This window comes from Bactrocera dorsalis, chromosome 6, assembly GCF_023373825.1.
Source record: "Bactrocera dorsalis isolate Fly_Bdor chromosome 6, ASM2337382v1, whole genome shotgun sequence".
NCBI lineage: Eukaryota > Metazoa > Arthropoda > Insecta > Diptera > Tephritidae > Bactrocera > Bactrocera dorsalis.
In genome coordinates this window covers 22,779,370-22,798,427 of record NC_064308.1, presented here as the reverse complement: position 1 = coordinate 22,798,427, position 19,058 = coordinate 22,779,370, and the positions used below count along the sequence as shown (strand labels likewise).

Here is a 19,058-nt window from a genome sequence, read left to right as displayed (position 1 = left end):
CAATTGCATTCTAGTGATTATCATTTTCCAGCAATTGTAATTGCTGGCTTGCTTCTCAAAAAGTTGCACACACCGCGTACATTTATCAATAGCAACCGTAGGTAGAAACAATTGTCGTTTTTTGGGTGGATTGTGTAAATTCTCTCCTAATGTATTAGTTGATAACACACCTGGATGCCCATCTACTGGTTGGCCTTGCTTTCTGCGTAGTTATTTCTTCGAAGATGCATTCCATGCATAATATTAAGGTATTTTCGAATTTCCTCGCAAACGGATCTCTGACGAAAGTTGAGCAAAAACTCGTTTTCCACTGGCTGTACTGTAATCCCTGGGCCATTCTCCAAATTAACTGCGAGACGCACAACAGACGGAAAACGTTCATGAATTACAAAAGTAAATATCCTACAAAACGCTTTAGTGCAGTTCATGTATCGACCGTATTGTTCAAGACCAATAACCGCCATGTTGCTTCCTTTGGTGACTCACTTACAAACGTATTTTATCGATTACACCAAGCTGCAATACTCAAGATTGATATGAATTTTGAATGTGAATTAGACTATAACGGTGAATATAGTACGATCCATGTGCTGTCAACTTCGATATTCACTCTTCTAAATTGAATGCCGAATGTTCTGCCATTGTCGCCTGGAGAGCGACGCCGATAGAGTGGATACCTATCATTTCTAGTTTGTATTTTCGAAAGAAAAGCACGTGCATAGTGTTTCATGCATTTATTGTCAGGCATACAAACCGAAGTGGGATTGTGGTGTCCGCAATGTCCATGAACGATATTGGTTTTCATCACTTTCTATAATACTGGATCATTCTCTGCATCAGGAATTTCCGCATGACTGAATGATTTCATCAATTTGATCTGGTATAACTACCATCAACCATCCAAAGAAGAATGTGTGCGTGCGGCAAACCTCTCTTTTGCAATTCAATAGAGTACATCTAGCATCTAACTGAACCATATATGCGTTGCTTCAAGATAATGTCCATCGTAGCTGTTGCTTGAAAAGTACTCGTTCATGTGCCTTGGGCTGCTAATGTATGTTGATGCCAAAAAGAACACCGACAGATATTAGCGCGACCTCTTCATGGCATTGTGACAAATTTCAATCTGTAATTGATCACTTTGTGTGAAAAACACAAAACATTATCACTGAATAATTTTCAAAAATTTTTGAAGCAAACGCCAAATTTAAATAATTGAAAAACCCAACAAAAAAATATGTATGCAAAAATTTAACTTTTTGGAATTTTTGAATTTTCCGACTTTTCCTCTCAAAAAGCATACAGTTTTTTTATTTCTAAACCTTCCCCGATCCCCACAGAACATTCTCTGAAAATTTCATCAAGATTGGTTCAGTCGTTCTCTCAGCGTTACTAATAAATAAAATAAAATTCATTCGTTTGTATGAGAAAAAGAAAAGGGCTGTTTTCAGGGGTTTTCCGGCAATTATTCGAATTTTTCTCTCTGCATAAACCATCCCTGAACCTCAACGAACATTTTAAAAAAAGAATTATCAAATTTGGTTCAGTCGTATGAAAGTTATGAGCGTACATACATTTTGGCGATTCATTTTTATTTCTATAGATTATGTTTTTTGACTATGTTATAGAAAATTTAATATTTGTTATCGACATATTTATTTTCATTCAAGTGTAAAAACATCTCTGAATAATGAAATGTAATAGATTTTGTGACTGTCACTTACAGAATAGCTATATCGTCTCAAGTCTCAAAAATTGTCTCTAACTTAAAATCTCAAATTCAGAGACTTGAGACTGTCTCACGTTACAGAATCGCACGGTTAATTTACACGACTGACAGCTTAATACTCGTTATACGAGTTGAAAAATTCTCGATTATAGCTCTCTATTAAGTAGCATCTTAAGTTTAGCATTCAGCTCTCAAGAAATGAAAAAATTTCATATAAAAAAACGCTTAAGAAATGGTCAAGAAAATTTGTAACAGGAAATGTAGTACTAGATTTACCAGAGGAAATTTTCTTGGGTTGGTGTACAGCTCTAAAGAAATCTAGTACTAATTTTTAATACATTTTTTCAATAAATGCGAAAATGGCAAACCTGTTTTCGCGAAGAAACATTAAAAGGTCCGTATCCAGCTCTCAAGTAAATGCTCAAGAAAAAAATACATTATTTCTTCAAGTAATTTTGACAACTGGTTAAGCATTGTGAATGTTCCACATTAGAAGAGGAAAAGAGAATAAACAAAGAAAATAAACTTTGTGCGTATGTATGTATGTGTGTGTAGTAACATAAATATTTTCCTTGCGATTTAGGGAATGATGTTGATGATTGGTAAGTTTTATACAACATATCAAAATGAAATATACTTCACAATAATGATTTTAACTAATTTAGGATGAATTTAACGATTACTTTGAATTTCCTTCAAGAAACAATTGTTGATTTCGTGTTTCTTTGCAGGTTTGCCATATTCGCTTTTTATTGAAAAAATGTATTAAAAATTAGTACTAGATTTCTTTAGAGAATTTTTTTGACCATTTCTTAAGCGTTTTTTTTTTATATGAAGTTTTTACATTTCTTGAGAGTTGGCTACTAAGCTAAATCAACAATTGTTTCTTGAAGGAAATTCAAAGTAATCGTTTAAGTCATCCTAAATTAGTTAAAATCATTATTTTGAAGTATATTTCATTTTGAAATGTTGTGAAAAGCTTACTAATCATCAACAACAATTCTTAAATCGCAATGAAAATATTTACGTTACTACACACATGCATACATACATTTTAGGCACAAAGTTTATTATCTTTGTTTATTCTCTCTTGCACTTCTAATGTGGATCACTCACAATGCGTAACCAGCTGTCAAAACTTTTTTTCTTAAGCAATTACTTAAAAGCTGGATACAGACCTCTAACTGGAACTCTTATAAGATAAATTGTTAGCAAAGGATCGATACTGGAGTCGTTTAGGAACGTGGTGTCGTTCTTCCCAACTACACGTTAATTTTGAGATAAACCTCTTTTTTGAACGATTCCGATTACTTTGGCGGAGGGGTAACAAAATCGAATTTCCGTATATATGGGATATTCCCTTCCAGAGAAAGAATGTACAAAAATAATATAAAAATAACTTTTAAGTTCACATTTCACTTTTATTTTGCTATATTTTACCTAAATTTATTAATTTAAAAATATATATTGAGTTTTCGTTATAAAACGGTTATTATATCTTTCAGCGATTTCCATTTATTTTTGATAATACGTTGTTTTGTATATTAGGTGACAATATACATAATATTATTGTATAATATTACTAGCTGACCCCGCAGCCGTTGACCTGCGTGAAATTATGTATTTTGAAATCAAAAGAAAGTTAAATTTATCATTTCATTTTTTTTTCAATGTAACGCAGCTTCATAAACAACGTTTTTTGGTTTCTGTTCCGGTGTACAGAAAAGATGGGTTTCCAACTCGTGAGCACGCCACGCCCGTGTGAAAAACATAGCCTTTCTTTTTTTTACCGGAATACGTTTGAACTGAAATGGAAAATCGTTAGAACTCAAAGAAATTCGTAGAATCAAGCATTCTCCCCATTGTATTCGGCGCATGAAGATTGCAAAACATAATAACGACGGATCCTACTTTGAGACGCAAATGATGCGGTGGCATACCAAGCCTGTCCAAAGAATTTAGAAATACCACTGGATAATTCACGGCGTCGTCTTCATTGTCAAGACGATCGATCGATTTGTATGAGTGCAAGTCTCCCGGAATTTGACTTTGAATCTTCCAGCTTAAGTCAACAACATCGGTATTTTTGGCAGTTAACATTGCGCGTGCACTTAAGGAATCGTAGTAACGATAATTTAGCCAATATCCGAACATTTGTGATGAGTTCATCTTTCGTGAATTGATATCGAACCACCGGAAGTATCAACCGAAATTGTACCATTTCCAATTTCTAGCGAAGATGATGTAAAATGTCTTTGACAATGTCGATATCGAAAAGTATGCGAACTTCATTTTCATTCCAGTAATTAACGTGTTCCAGCAAATGTAATTTCTGGCTTACTTCTCCAAAACTTGCACACATCGAACCATTCACAGTAAGCAATGACTCAAATATTGTTGAACTGCGTACATTAATCAATAGCAACCGAAGGTAGAAACAATCGTCGTTTTTCGGGGGGATTGTGTAAATTCGTAACTATTTCTTCGACGATGCATTCCATGTATAATATCAAGGTATTTCCGAATAGAGCAATGTTCTCACAAACGGATCACTGACGAAAGTTGAGAAAAAACTCGACAATGTTAATTTTGTTGCTGGCGATGTTTCCACTGGCTATACTGTATTCTCTGGGATGAAATACACTCTTTGGCCATTCTCCAAATTAACTGCGAGACGCACAACAGTCGGAAAACGTTCATGAATTGCAAAACTAAATATCCTACAAAGCGCTTTATTGCAGTTCACGTATCGACCGTATCGTTCAAGACCAATAATCGCCATGTTGCTTCCTTTGGTGACGTACTTACAAACGTATTTTATCGATTTCACCAAACTGCAATACTAAACACTGATATGAGTTTTGAATATGAATTAGACAATAATGGTGAATATAGTACGATCCATGTGTTGTCAACTTCGATATTCACTCTTCTAAGTTGAATGCTGAATGTTCTGTTATCTGGTGAGCGACGCCGATAGAGTTGATATCCATCATTTCCAGTTTATGTTTCCGAAAGAAAAGTACGTGGATACTGTTTCGTGCATTTATTGTCAGACATACAAAACGAAAAGGGAATGTAGTGTCCGCAAGGTCCATGCACCATATTGGTTTCCACCACTTCATATAATACTGGATCTTTCTCTACATCAGGAATTTCCGGAGAATTGATTTCATCAAAGTGTGGATTTATTAAAAAGTTTATAGTTTAATTTAAATAATTTGAAGGGAAAAATATGAGTAAAGTGTTTCTAATGTGGTAAAACAGCATGTTGAAATGATCGAATATCTCGCGTTTGCGGTACCTATAACCCGGTATATTTTTTAATCAGGAGGTCTTCCAAAGAAATCGGAATTGTGCCCTCTTTTTCGAAGTGGGTTATATAAAAGTAGCAAATCTCAATCTCTGAAATCCTCAAAGTTCATTACCTTGTCGTGGTTTGATTTCAGTATCTCATAATATTGGTTGGCGGTTCTACCATAGCTTGTTACTTATTTTTGACTTGTGCCTTCTGTAATTGGTACCGTCGACTATCTACGATTTACAGCCCTATTCTGAGAAAACCTCACAACTGGTTTGTGAGGTTTATTTTGCGAGGTTTGCTGTGATGTTCATTTTGTGAGGTTATTCTTGTTCAAACCTCACAAGAAAAAAGCACAAAACACTTAACGGCACGATTCCGATTACTTTGGCGGAAGGGTAAAAAAACCGAATTTTCGTATAAATGGGGTATGTGCGAATAGGGGAGCTTCTCCAGAGCTTCTTTGCTTGTTTCTTTGCGTGATTCTTTTTTCTATATTAATTATAATAAAAAATACTTTCCAACATTTTTCAAGTTATAATATTGAGTTGTGAAAACTTTTTCCATATACATATGTATATGTATAATATGCGATTTATGTTCAATGAAGATAAATAAGTAAAAATCGATGATAATATTGTAAAATTTATATCATATCGGGGGACTGAAGTACTTTCGCGTAGTACTAATTTCTGCGTTGGCGGCCTTCGGCCGCGCTCTAAAAAAATAACCCTGATCGAGCGAATACCCGGGGTGACCGAAGTACTTTCGTGTATGTAGTACTCCTTTCTGCGTTGGCGGCCTTCGGCCGCGCTCTAAAAAAATTACCCTGGTCGAGCCCATACCTAGGGTGACTGAAGTACTTTCGCGTAGTAATCCTTTAAAAAGATAATCCTGATCGAGCCAACACCCGGGGTAACCTAAGAATTTTATTATTTTAATATGTAATATCTATATATATAAAAATGAAATGGTGTATAGTTGTAACGCTAAAACTCGAAAACGGCTGAACCAAATGAAATACTTCCTTTGGGGGATTTGTTTGTTATTACCACGCGCAGCTCATGTCTTAAAATCAGAATAAAATATTAAGGGGGCGTGGCACCTCCCATACAAATTGAATTTTTCAAGTCGAATATCTTCAAAAGTGTTTAAGGTAGGAACATGGAAATTGCTACAGAGCTACAGGATAACAACACCACTCTCACTTATAAAACCGGGGGCTATCGAATAAGGGGGCGTGGTACCTCCCTTACAAACTAAATTTTTTAAGCAAAATATCTGAAAGGGTTCAAGGTAGGGACCTGAAAATTGGTATAGACCTATATGGTATCAAAAGCCTTCTTACACATAAAAGAAGGGGTAATCGGAAAAGGGGGCGTGGCACCTCCCATACAAACTGAACTTTTCAAGGTGAATATCTTCAAAAGTGTTTAAGGTAGGAACATGAAAATTGGTATAGAGCTATAGGAAACAACACCATTCTCACCCATAAAGCTTGGCGTTATCGAAAAAGGGGACGTGGTACCTCCCTTACAATCTTTAATTATTTTGGTTGTTAATCCACCATATATTTATCTCATTTTCCACCTAGCACGACATTTTGGTTGTTCTTGCTGCAGCGGTTATATGGTAATTTTGGTTGTGTTACGTGCTATTTTTGGTTTATGGAAATGGCAGTTTTATGAAACAAACACAAATTAAATTAAACGTCAATTTTGCTTTGCAATCGAACACGCAAAATTTAGAGGGCAATAAAAATGCGCCTTGCTTTACTGATATATTGATATATTTTGTTTTAAAAAGTGAGTTATTTAGTGAAAGTGATTTAGCGTGTTGGCGAATACCGATTTATGTACATTGGAATTTATCATTCAATTGATCTGCTTCCTTAGTTTAATTCATTCATTTTTGGAATTTTCAAAGGTAAGTTATTGGTCCGTAAAACCTTATATGAACTTTTTGCAAATGAATGATCATTTCCAATTAGATATTTGTTACGACGTCAAGAATCAGTACGTATGGTAACACTTCTCGGAGTTCCCAGGCCGCAAGGAGAACACGAAATAGCAGAGCACGTCAAAGGGAAAGTGTTATTGAGAAGGTATCACCACGAAATAGACTGCTGGAGAGTAGCACGCACCAGTTAGAAGATGTCAACCAAACATACAATCAGCAAGAACGATTGAGAAGAAGGGAAGTTCACAATCAGCAACAACGATCGAGAAGAAAGGAAGTTCGTGCTCGCCAAAGTGATGAAGTAAGATCACAACATGCGATTATTCGACGACAACAGCGGCAACATCTTTCTTTTGTGAACTTTGAACGGGCAGGTTTTCGATATGATCCAAACATTCAATATAGCGCATCTGTTCAAATCGGTCAGATGTCAGTAGTTTGTCCATATTGCAATGCAGTCAAATTTAAAAATGAACCGTTGCCAGAATTGCTTCCACCACCACAGCCATTGTTCCAGCTGCTTTACGGTGAATCTCCTCACTCGAGCCATTTCTTAAAGCAAATTGTAAATGAACAAAACTACAATCCAACGTTTAAGGTATTTTTGCCAAACAATATTCGACAGAAACTACAGAGCTTTCCTCCAATTATACACGTTCATGGGCAAATGTTTCATCTCGCTGGATCGCTGTTGCCGCATCCAGATCAAGAACACAAATATCTCCAAATTTACTTTCTGGGAGATTCACATGATGAAGTAAATCGGCGTTGTGCTATTTTCAATACAACGAAAAGAGAAATAATCGAACAATTGCAGCAAATGTTACACGAACACAATGGCCTCATTAAACTGTTTACGATTTCGTTGGAACGTATGCCAACAGATGATCATAGTATAATCATACAAGCGGACAAAAGACCAACAGGGTCACATGAAAGACAATATAATGCACCTACACTTAGCGAAATATCAGTTGTTGTTGTTAGAGAAAATTTGCAGTCGCGTGATATTGTTATAAAACGTAGAAATCAAAACGCACTAAAACGGATAAGTGAGACACATCGGTCTTACGACGCAATGCAATATCCGCTCATGTTCTGCCGTAGAGAAGACGGATATCACTTAGGATATAAGATGATAAATCCGGTGAATGGTTAGTAAAAAAAAAATGTTTGTTTGCTACTTCATATAGGTAATTTAAGCTTTTAGGTGTCGAGACAAATAAAAAAGTCAGTTCAATGAAGTTTTACGCATATCGAATGATGATTCGCCAAAACTATGACAACCATTTACTGAGATATGGACGGTTATTTCAACAGTATGCAGTTGACATGTATGTTAAAGTTGAGACAGAACGACTTAATTACATGCAATACAATCAGTCGAAGTTGCGATCTGAAGAGTATATTCACTTAAGAGATGCAATGAATGGTGATGCGGATATTACAGGTATTGGTCGACTCTATAATTTGCCATCGACATACATTGGCAGCCCTACACAGTACACATGCATGAGTACTCCCAGGATACATGAGTACTCCCAGGATGCGATGACTTACGTGCGCAATTATGGACGGCCGGATTTGTTTGTTACATTAACTTGCAATCCAAAATGGCCAGACATTACGAATCTATTGCATCCCGGTCAATCACAAAGCGATCGCCACGATGTTACAGCACGCGTGTTTAAACAAAAATTCAGATGTTTGATGGACTTTATTACGAAACAACGTGTATATGGCACTGTTCGATGCAGAATGTACTCATTGGAGTGGCAGAAGAGAGGTTTGCCCCACGCACACATTCTTCTTTGGATGGTGGAGAAAATTACCCTGACCAAATTGATGACATCATTTCCGCCGAAATTATTGATGTTGAAATATATCCAGAGTTGCACGAAGTGGTGATGGCCAATATGGTTCATGGGCCATGCGGAGAACACGATCCATCTTCGGTTTGTATGTCGGACAGTAAATGCAAAAAACGCTGTCCCCGTGCTTTTATTTCGGAAACTCAAACTGGAAACGACGGATACCCTCTCTATCGGCGTCGCTCACCCTCTGACAATGGCAGAACATTCATCACTCAATTGAAAGGAAAGAATTTCATGGTTGATAACACATGGATCGTTCCATATTCGGCAATTTTGTCTAAGGCATTCAAAACACATATAAATGTTGAGTATTGCAGTTCAATAAAATCAATTAAGTATGTTTGCAAATATGTCACCAAAGGAAGCGATATGGCGGTTATTGGCGTTGAACGATATGAAATTAGCAAATTTCAAATGGGCAGATATGTGAACTGCAATGAAGCAATCTGGAGAATATTTTCATTTGCAATTCATGAACGCCATCCTACTGTTGTGCATCTGTCAGCTCATTTGGAGAATGGCCAGCGAGTTTATTTCAACGCAGAGAACATAGTACAGCGAATGGAAAAACCACCAGCAACCACTTTAACAAGTTTCTTTGCAACTTGCGCCAGTGATCCGTTCGCGAAAACATTGCTTTACTCGGAGATGCCTCGGTATTATACATGGAATGCATGAACCCTGGCGGTTCATTTTTAAATTTGACTGCATTGCAATATTGACAAACTACTGACATCTGACCGATTTGAACAGATGCGATATATTGAATGTTTGAATCAAATCGAAAACCTGCCCGTTCAATGTTTACAAAAGAAAGATTTGTAAAAAATTTGTTAAAGTATACACAATGAAATTAGGAAAAATCGTTCATATTCTATTAAAACCAATACCGGTGTAATTTTTGAAATGAAAAAAAAAAATCTATTCTGGGCAGAACGAAGTTTGCCGGGTCAGCTAGTTATTATATATTACCTAGTTGTTTATTACATTTGAATAAGAATAAATCCATACGCATGGAAAGATTGTTTATACTAATTTTAATTTGAAATATAATTTATAGACACACTTGTTTTTATTAGAACTAAGATTGCTAAATAAAGAAAGAGGAATTATATCAAAATAGAGAAATTCAGCGAATTGCTCATGTTTGCTTATTATCATATGGCAGCGCTCCATTTCCTTATAATTGTTAGCACATATATGATGCTCACTACGAGTGTAAAAAGTAATTTTTAAGATAAAGATTTCTTAGGTAAAAAACCTACAAAAAGTGAAAAATGTGGATGTATTTAAATGTTTATAGTTTAATTTAATTAATTTTAAGTAAAAAAGTGCATTTAATATGGGGAAATAGCTTGTTGAAATGTTCGAATTTTGGGAATTTTTGAAATTTGAAGTCCAATATCTCATAAACTAAACATTTGCGGACCCTATAATTTTTATATATTTTTTAATCAGGAGGACTTCCTCTTTCCAACGGTACCTTCAGATCGTGGCGCCAAAGAAATCGGAATTGTGCCCATTTACCACATGAGGTGAAACGCACTTTGCTGTGAACCAGCTATTTTACAAAAGCAAACAAGACAAAATTAAGAAATGGACAACCAAGAAAAGTGCATAATTCTGCAATCTATTAAAATTAGTGCATACAAAATATTTTAATTTCTTTTACTACTACTAGTTTTTAGTACATTTTTTCAATGAAATGCGTATTTGGCAATCCTGGTTTTGCGAAGAAACAATTCATCAACAATTCTTTCTTGAAGCAATTTCAAAATAATCGTTAAATTCATCCTAAAGGTTAGTGTTTCTAGCTCTCAAGTAAATACTCAAGAAATTATAGGTATTATTTCTTTTGTGTGAAATAGTAGTTAGCAAGATATTTTGACATTTCATATCGCAATGTGAATGTTAAACTGAACTGAACAAAAAAGAGATTTAAGCAAGAGTAATTGGCATATTTCCCATTCTGTATACATAAATTTATTTAAAAATATCATGGCTAAATATTGTCACCACTTCGTCGATTTCAAAGCTGTTTTCGACAGCACGAAAAAGACTGACTTTATGCCGCGATGTTTGAACTTGGTATCCCCGCAAAATTAATACGGCTGTGTAAACTGACGTTGAGCAACACCAAAAGCTCCGTCAGGATCGGGAAGGACCTCTCCGAGCCGTTCGATACCAAACGAGGTTTCACACAAGGCGACTCCCTATCGTGCGATTTCTTCAACCTGCTGCTGGAGAAAATAAATCGAGTTGCGTATGCCGATAATATTAATATCATTGGCCTCAACACCCGCGCCGTTGGTTCTGCTTTCTCCAGACTGGAGAAGGAAGCAAAACAAATGGGTCTGGCAGTGAACGAGGACAAGACGAAATATTTCCTGTCATCAAACAAACAGTCGTCGCACTCGCGACGTGGCTCTCACGTAACTGTTGACAGTCATTACTTTGAAGTCGTAGATAATTTCGTCCATCTTGGAACCAGCGTAAACACCACCAACAATGCCAGTCTAGAAATCCAACAAAGGATAACTCTTGCCAACAGGTGCTACTTCGGACTGAGTAGGCAATTGAGAAGTAAAGACGACGAACAAAAGCAAACTCTATAAGACACTCTTAATTCCCATCTTGTACATTTCACATAATATTTCACCAAATTATTGTGTTTATACAATGTATTTCTTATATTTTAGGTTGAATTCTATGATGTTGATGAACTTTGGCACATTCATGACCATCATGGAATCTGGAAAGAACAAAATAAAGCGCAGGAAACACTGTCATTAAGTGAGCCCTTATCTTAAGGCAGGGAATGAGAAGGGGAGGTTTGTCACCGACTTCAAAAACTTGCGGAATAATCCAGCTCGTTTCGTCGAAAATATCCGTATGCCACCAAGTGTATTGGATGAGCTTTGGGAGATGCTGGAACCACATTTGCTTCCAAAGCGAAATAGTAGATCGAACGAATTCATCCCTAAGTTAGCAATTGTACTAGAGTATGTTATGAAAATATATAAAGTACTATATTAGCACAATTAGGATTTGACCGCATTCTTTTTTTCAGGTACCTCGCTTCTAGAGATATACAACGCCATATTGCCTTCTACTACCGAATTAGCAAGCATCGCTTTGGTAGAATCTTGTCCGATGTGTTTAAGGGAATAGGCAGCGTATTGAAAAATTAAATTCCAGAGTAGACAGAACACTCGTTGTTGGAGATATCATATTGCTTTGGAACACAATGGAATTTTCCGAACTGCATCGGGTATCGATGGCAAACACATAGCTATCAAAGCCTCACCAAAATATGGAAACATATTTTATAATTACAAAGTAAGTGAATAGTAATATAGTAGATTATAATATCATCGTACGCTCGGGTATACCTAGTTAATAATTTTTATTAATATGCTTTTATTATAGGGATTCCATTCTATTGTGTTGATGGCCACATGCGATGCCAATTATAAATTCAGGGGAATGAGAAACTATACAACAACAAGAAGGCCCTTTAAATGATTCAGGTACCTACCGGGGAAGTGCATCAGATTATGGAATGTATGCAAGAAACGTCTTAAAAGATTATGTAAATTCTACATTTGGATCTGTTCCATGGCAAAATAATGCAAACTTTTTTTCCAATATTTATGTTTGTTTATAAAAACAATAATTACTATTTATTTCAAGTATATCATGTATATATGCTTTTTATGACAAGAAGTTTGATGTTTCCAAATTTCGTGTTTATTTACTTCATAACGAATTATAAGATAAGTGTGTATGAAAAGATTTTTGTTTTAATTTTTTGATTTAAGTTCATTAACTTTCTATAACAGCATACTGTGAAATTCCATACACATAAGTATACAGGGGTGTTGTGGAATCTGATAGTTGTCAGAATCAGAATTGAAACCGATCAAAAAAAGTAGTAGGTGTCATGAATTCAGATATTATTGGTTTGATGTTCGAAACAGAATTTGTATCGGTTTTGGGGGTCATCGAAACCAATTTTATCGGTTTTGCTGTCAGAAATAAAACAAGAAGATAATCGCCAACAGATTTGAATATTCATTTTATATTTCTGTGTGTTGTTAGACGGTTGAGAAAATGTAATGCGGGCACTCACATTTGGCAACACTGTTTTTGTCAGTTATTAATTCTCCGTACATTCTTGGAATTTCAGCTTAAACTGAATTCTTAATTTTTAGTCTTAAGAAGCGTCACTCTTTATCCAGACGCCAACGAGGTTACAAGTATTCATACAATAAATAGTTTTAAATATATATATATAATTGTGGTGTTTCATTTGCCACAGTAAGTTAAGAAACTTATTTATTTTATTGTTACGAATAGGCTTGCCACCCGTACTTTATTATAAAGTATTTTACGTTATTTCAGGTACTCTATACTTTATGAGAACAATAAAGTTCACAAAAATACTTTATTTCGCATGATTTGATTTCTTTGAGATTTTGAAAAGTTTAGCCGATGAATTTGTTAAACGAAATTTATAGATTGGTGATTTAGTGCTAAATCGATGTTGCCACTCGTCGGCGCCACATCACTCAAGCACTCGTTTTGTACAATTACGGGGCATCTCGACAGGATAGAATATATAGAATACTAGCTGCATTGCCGTGCCCATTGCCTGTGGAGACTCCACATTGCTCACAGCTTACTAGATAGAGAACTGACTAGAAAAATTCAAGGAAATTTTTCATTATTTATTGAGGAATCCCTAGTGTACTTGAATAAATGGTTTGATTTTAATAACACGAACTGGTTGTTTACACTGGGTAATATAAATTTAAAGAGTAATATAGAATTTGACAATATTGTAAACCTAATTGAAAATTTAAATCTGCAAAAACTTAATGTGGATATGGATAATCTTTATGGAGAAATCGCTTTATTAAACCAAGTTTATAATCAATTATGTACTTCTAAGGGTTTTGCAGAGCTATCAACTGCACAAAAATGGCAGCAGGTATTTAATATGAGTGATGATAATTTTTTAAACTTGTATAAGGTAATTTCATTTTTATTGTCTATTCCTGCCACGTCAGCATTCACAGAAAGAGTTTTTTCTGTTATGAATAGCAAATGGCGAGACGAAAGAAACAATACGTCTCTGAATTTGATAAAAAATGAATTACTTATTTATTTTAATTTAATATAGAATGAAAGATGCTGTGCAATTGTTGAGTAAAGATGCTAATTTGATACAAATTGCAAAAAGTAATAAAAAATATGTTTTTAAATATAATAATAAAGAAAAATAAATTACGTTTTATTTTGATAGTATTGTTACAAAAGTAGTATTAAGTTGTATTTGTATTGCTATATGCATCCCTTATTATGAACAATAGCTGTAGGTATATAGAATAGCATTTGTCTTGTTGTAGACATCTGGCGCCGCACTGTCTGCTTGTCTACTTAAACTATTGCTGAGTCTGGCGCCGCGGCTGTCTGCTTGCGTCTGGCGCCGTATAGCATTATGTTCTGGTAATTTCCAGACGCAATATTCTAGAAGGACACGTCGGCATCAGCGAGAAGTGCGTGGCTATAGTGTAGACGAGTTGTGAAATAAAGAGTTGTTGAATTAAATTAAACAGTTTTGGTTTTATTTGTCAATCCAGAGATACGAACCTAACAAAGTGAACTAGCAAGCAGTAAAATCGTAACAATTGGTGTCAGAAGTGGGATTGTCAAATAATCCAAATTCAAGATGGTTAAATTCGGAGAATTGAGAATTCAGCAATTAAAAAAGGAACTGGAGGAGCGTAATTTGCCGATAAGCGAGCAAAAGGCGGATCTGCAGGCACGATTACGTGAAGTAATGGAAGCGGATGGAATTAATGTGGACGAGTTCGAATTTGATGGGCCAGAAACTTCTACAAAGGTAGAAGAAAAAGTAGAAGAACAACGAACATCATCGAGTGTGGACACGAACATGCTGTTAGTGGCTATTAAGCAAATGGCAGAAAATGCAGTGCAAACAGAAAATCGTTTGGCACAGCAAATGACGCAAATAGCTGAAAATACATCACAGTTAGAGTCTCGCCTTACACAACAGATTACGGAAAATACTACACAACTACAAAAACAAGTGCAAGAGAAATTTTCGAAATTTGAAGACCAATTAAGCACTTTAAAAAATGACGAAGAAAATTTAAAAGCAGAAGCTCTTCAATTAAGTAATCGTGTGCGAGAACTGCAACTACATGGCCCTGCACCATCAACAAATAATCAAAGATTGAAGGCACCCACATTCGATGGAAGTATTCCATTTCAAATTTTCAAACTTCAGTTTGAAAAGACAGTAATGGCCAATAACTGGAATGCAGCGGACAAAGTGGCGTCCTTGTTTGTATCATTGAAAGGACCTGCGGCAGAAATCCTTCAGACTATTCCAGACTGTGAACGGGACAACTATGAGGCATTGATGAGTGCGATAGAAAGACGATATGGTAGTGAGCACCGGAAACAAATATACCAGATCGAACTGCAAAATAGGGGTCAGAAGATGAACGAGCCATTGCAAGAGTTCGCAACTGAAATAGAACGACTGGCTCATTTGCCAAATGCAGATGCACCTGTGGATTTCATTGAGAGGGTAAAAATTCAATGTTTCATAAATGGAATTCGTGATGTGGACACCAAACGCCCCACGTATGCATGGCTAAAAAGAACGTTTGCTGAAACGGTTTCGCACGCCCTCACACAGGAAACAGCTTCCCTACTAAGTAAACCAGCACACAAAGTACAAAGAGTTGAAATGGAACAACCGGCGCTGATGGAAGAAATATTGAAGACTCTGAAGACAATTGCTGCACAGCGAGTAAATGCAACAGGCAGATGTTTCAACTGTGGAAAAGCGGGTCACTTTGCCCGAAATTGCAATATAAAGGTAAACCCATCAAAACGGAAACAACCAACAGAACACCGAAAGGGGGTTCACCACAAAAATGCGGATGCATTATCACGTCGCCCTTGTCCACTGGAATGTAAACATTGCTCCAAATCAGAAGGAAAAGAAGGTATAATCGACGTGCGGTTACTGAATATAGAACCTGAAGATGATTGGACTCCTCACCGCATCAGAATCAATCAGCTGGAGGACCCTGATCTTGCAAAGCTGATAATAGCCAAAGAAAATGGGGTACGACCACCAAAGGAACAAATAAGTAACGAGAGTCCAACGGCAAAAGCATATTGGGCCCAATGGAACAGCATAAACCTCGTTAATGGATACCTTCATCGTACCTGGGAAAGCGAAGATGGCAAACAGTCTCGTCTGCTGATCATAGTACCGAAGTCCATGATCCCGAAAGTATTGAAAGAATATCACAATGGACCTAGTGGAGGGCACCTTGGAATTACAAAAACTATAGAGAAGATTAAACAACCGTTCTACTGGATCGGTTGTTGAGATTCCATAGCAGAATGGATACGTAATTGCGTAGAGTGAATGGCAGCTAAAGTTCCTAAAGCCAAAAGTCGCGGTAGGCTACAACAGTACAACGTGGGATCACCATTTGAACGAGTCGCAATGGATGTTGCAGGTCCGTTCCCAACCAGTACGGCCGGAAACAAATATCTACTGGTTGTCATGGACTATTTCAGTAAATGGCCAGAAGAATATGCCTTACCAAACCAAGAAGCGAAGACAGTAGCCGAAGCGTTTATAGAAAATTGGATAACAAGGTTCGGAGTGCCCGTCGAATTACACTCAGATAAAAGCAGGAATTTCGAATCTTCCATTTTCCAAGAAGTCTGTACGTTATTGGGCATCCACAAGACACGGACAACAGCGTTACACCCACAATCAGATGGGATGGTAGAGAGATTCAACCGAACGCTCGAAGAACATCTGCGGAAAATCGTTAATAAAGATCAACGGAATTGGGACAAGTGCATCCAGATGTTCCTGCTGGCGTATCGTTCAGCGAAGCACGAAACAACTGGTTACACGCCAGCAAAGATTATTTTCGGATCTGATCTGCGACTCCCTGCTGATCTTAAGTTTGGAACGAATCCTACAGCTGTAAGAAATGATGGAGATTATTGTTCTGCCTTAAAGGAAGAAATGAATGAATTGCATCTAATGGTAAGACAGCATACGCATCTGATGAGCAATAAGATGAAGGACCGGTTCGATCAAGCGGCAAATTCAAAAGGTTTTGAAGAAGGTGATCTGGTCCTGTTGTACAATCCACTTCGAAAGAAAGGCTTGTCCCCGAAACTGCAGACAGCCTGGGAAGGACCCTATATGGTGATGAAACGACTAAATGACGTGGTATACCGCATACAAAGAAATGGAAAAGCACGATGTAAAATGAAAAAAGTACATTTGGGGAGGCTCGCCCCATTTGGTTCAAGAGGATTTGTGCCTAATCGGGACGATTAGGCTTTAGTGGAGGGCAGTGTTACAAAAGCAGTATTAAGTTGTATTTGTATTGCTATATGCATCACTTATTATGAACAATAGCTGTAGGTATATAGAATAGCATTTGTCTTGTTGTAGACATCTGGCGCCGCACTGTCTGCTTGTCTACTTAAACAATTGCTGAGTCTGGCGGCGCGGCGGTCTGCTTGCGTCTGGCGTCGTATAGCATTATGTTCTGGTAATTTCCAGACGCGATATTCTAGAAGGACACGTCGGCATCAGCGAGAAGTGCGTGGCTATATAAGCCGTGGCAGCGCCAACGTAATCAATCAGTGCTAAGAGTAAACTGCTATAGTGTAGACGAGTTGTGCAATAAAGAGTTGTTGAATTAAATTAAACAGTTTTGGTTTTATTTGTCAATCCAGAGATACGAACCTAACAAAGTGAACCAGCAAGCAGTAAAATCGTAACAGTATGTACTTTTTTTTCTTACCTATAATAAGCAATGTACTTTAACTGCAAAAAAAGGTGGCAACCCTAGTTACGAAGTAATTAACTTTATTTTTGTAGGGAAAAACATAAGAATAGAACGCAAAACACGATCGTTATTGAATTCATGGAAAAAAATCCAGACATCATAAGAGGATTTACAAAACGTAATAAGCCTACAATAGATTCGTTATGGCAGGAATTAACTGAATCCCTTAATGCTGCAGGTCCACCACACAAAGATGTAAACGGGTGGAAAAAGGCAAGTAAATTTCAATGAAAATTAAGCAGCGATTAAAACAAACTTATGTATTTCTATAGGTTATAACTGAGTGGAAGAGCGAAATCAAGAGAAAATTAGCTAACAACAAAATTGAGAGTCGGGCAACAGAAGGTGGCCCATTTTCAAAATATCAGCTCACTCCAAACGAAGAAGCTATTGTGCGTCTTTGTGGCATTTCTCTTGGCACCCAACCCGTCAATGAGAATTTAAATATAACAATTGCAGGGGAGAATGTAGATTTGTGTTCCTCATCGCCAGAGCAACAGAATAATAATGCATACAGTAGACAAAAAGATGCCGACGATATACCCTCCACGTCACAAAGGCAACTAGAAATAAATGCTAGTGGGTAAAGGCAAAAATTAGAGAGTACAACAGATCACTTAAAAAGATTTTTAGATGAGGAAGATAAAAAAAAGGAGATATATTGAAAAAATTTGATTAGATAATAGAACTGCAAAATGTTGGAAGAGCTATTACTGAATTGAAAGATGAGTTTGTAAGTACAGGTACTCAATTGCTTAAAGCAATTGTAGAAAAAAAATGAGATTAAAAAAGAACAATTAAATCTCGAAATTCTAAAGTTTGAACACAAAAGACAAAAAAAAAAAGACGAAAAAAAAAGATTAAAAGATCCTGGCTGTGAATTATACTTAAAGTACCTGAATTTATAATTTCAAACTGATTTTAGTTTAGTCATGAAGACTGTATATTATAATTTAAGACTGATTTTAGTTTAGTCATGAAGACTGTTATATTAAATATTAAGAAAAAAATCCATTGATTTACAAAGTATTTGCTACTTCGTCTCTTATTCTCCGGCCTTCGTTCTGCATTGAACCATTATCGGATTGGAAAAAATTGTCCTCGTCAGTCTCATTTGCAGGAATAACTTCTTCCTGATTATACTCAATGTTGTAACGTCTGCAGATGTTGTGTAAGGCACAATACACGTTTACAATTTTAACCACTTTTTCAGGGCGATAATGTAATGTGGACATTAAACAGCGGAAACGGCTCTTTAAAAC

At 36.4% G+C, this 19,058-nt stretch overlaps 1 protein-coding gene and 1 long non-coding RNA gene across 2 annotated transcripts; both read left to right on the top strand.

Annotated features, from left to right (window-relative positions):
- The first annotated feature begins 11,568 nt into the window (after positions 1–11,568).
- LOC125779626 (uncharacterized) lies at positions 11,569–12,531 on the top strand. The gene is made up of 3 exons (XR_007423413.1): positions 11,569–11,865; positions 11,934–12,202; positions 12,293–12,531. It is a non-coding gene; the product is annotated as an uncharacterized LOC125779626 (long non-coding RNA).
- A 127-nt stretch (positions 12,532–12,658) lies between these two features.
- LOC125779284 (uncharacterized) lies at positions 12,659–18,793 on the top strand. The gene is made up of 2 exons (XM_049460511.1): positions 12,659–13,183; positions 13,268–18,793. Exon 2 carries the CDS (start codon positions 14,598–14,600, stop codon positions 16,299–16,301), a length of 1,704 nt encoding a protein of 567 aa, XP_049316468.1. The 5' UTR covers positions 12,659–13,183; positions 13,268–14,597; the 3' UTR covers positions 16,302–18,793.
- Positions 18,794–19,058: the final 265 nt, after the last annotated feature.

Bases quoted from the DNA above. Each gene is read 5' to 3' on its own strand.
- LOC125779284 (XM_049460511.1), top strand. From the start codon at position 14,598: ATGGTTAAATTCGGAGAATTGAGAATTCAGCAATTAAAAAAGGAACTG.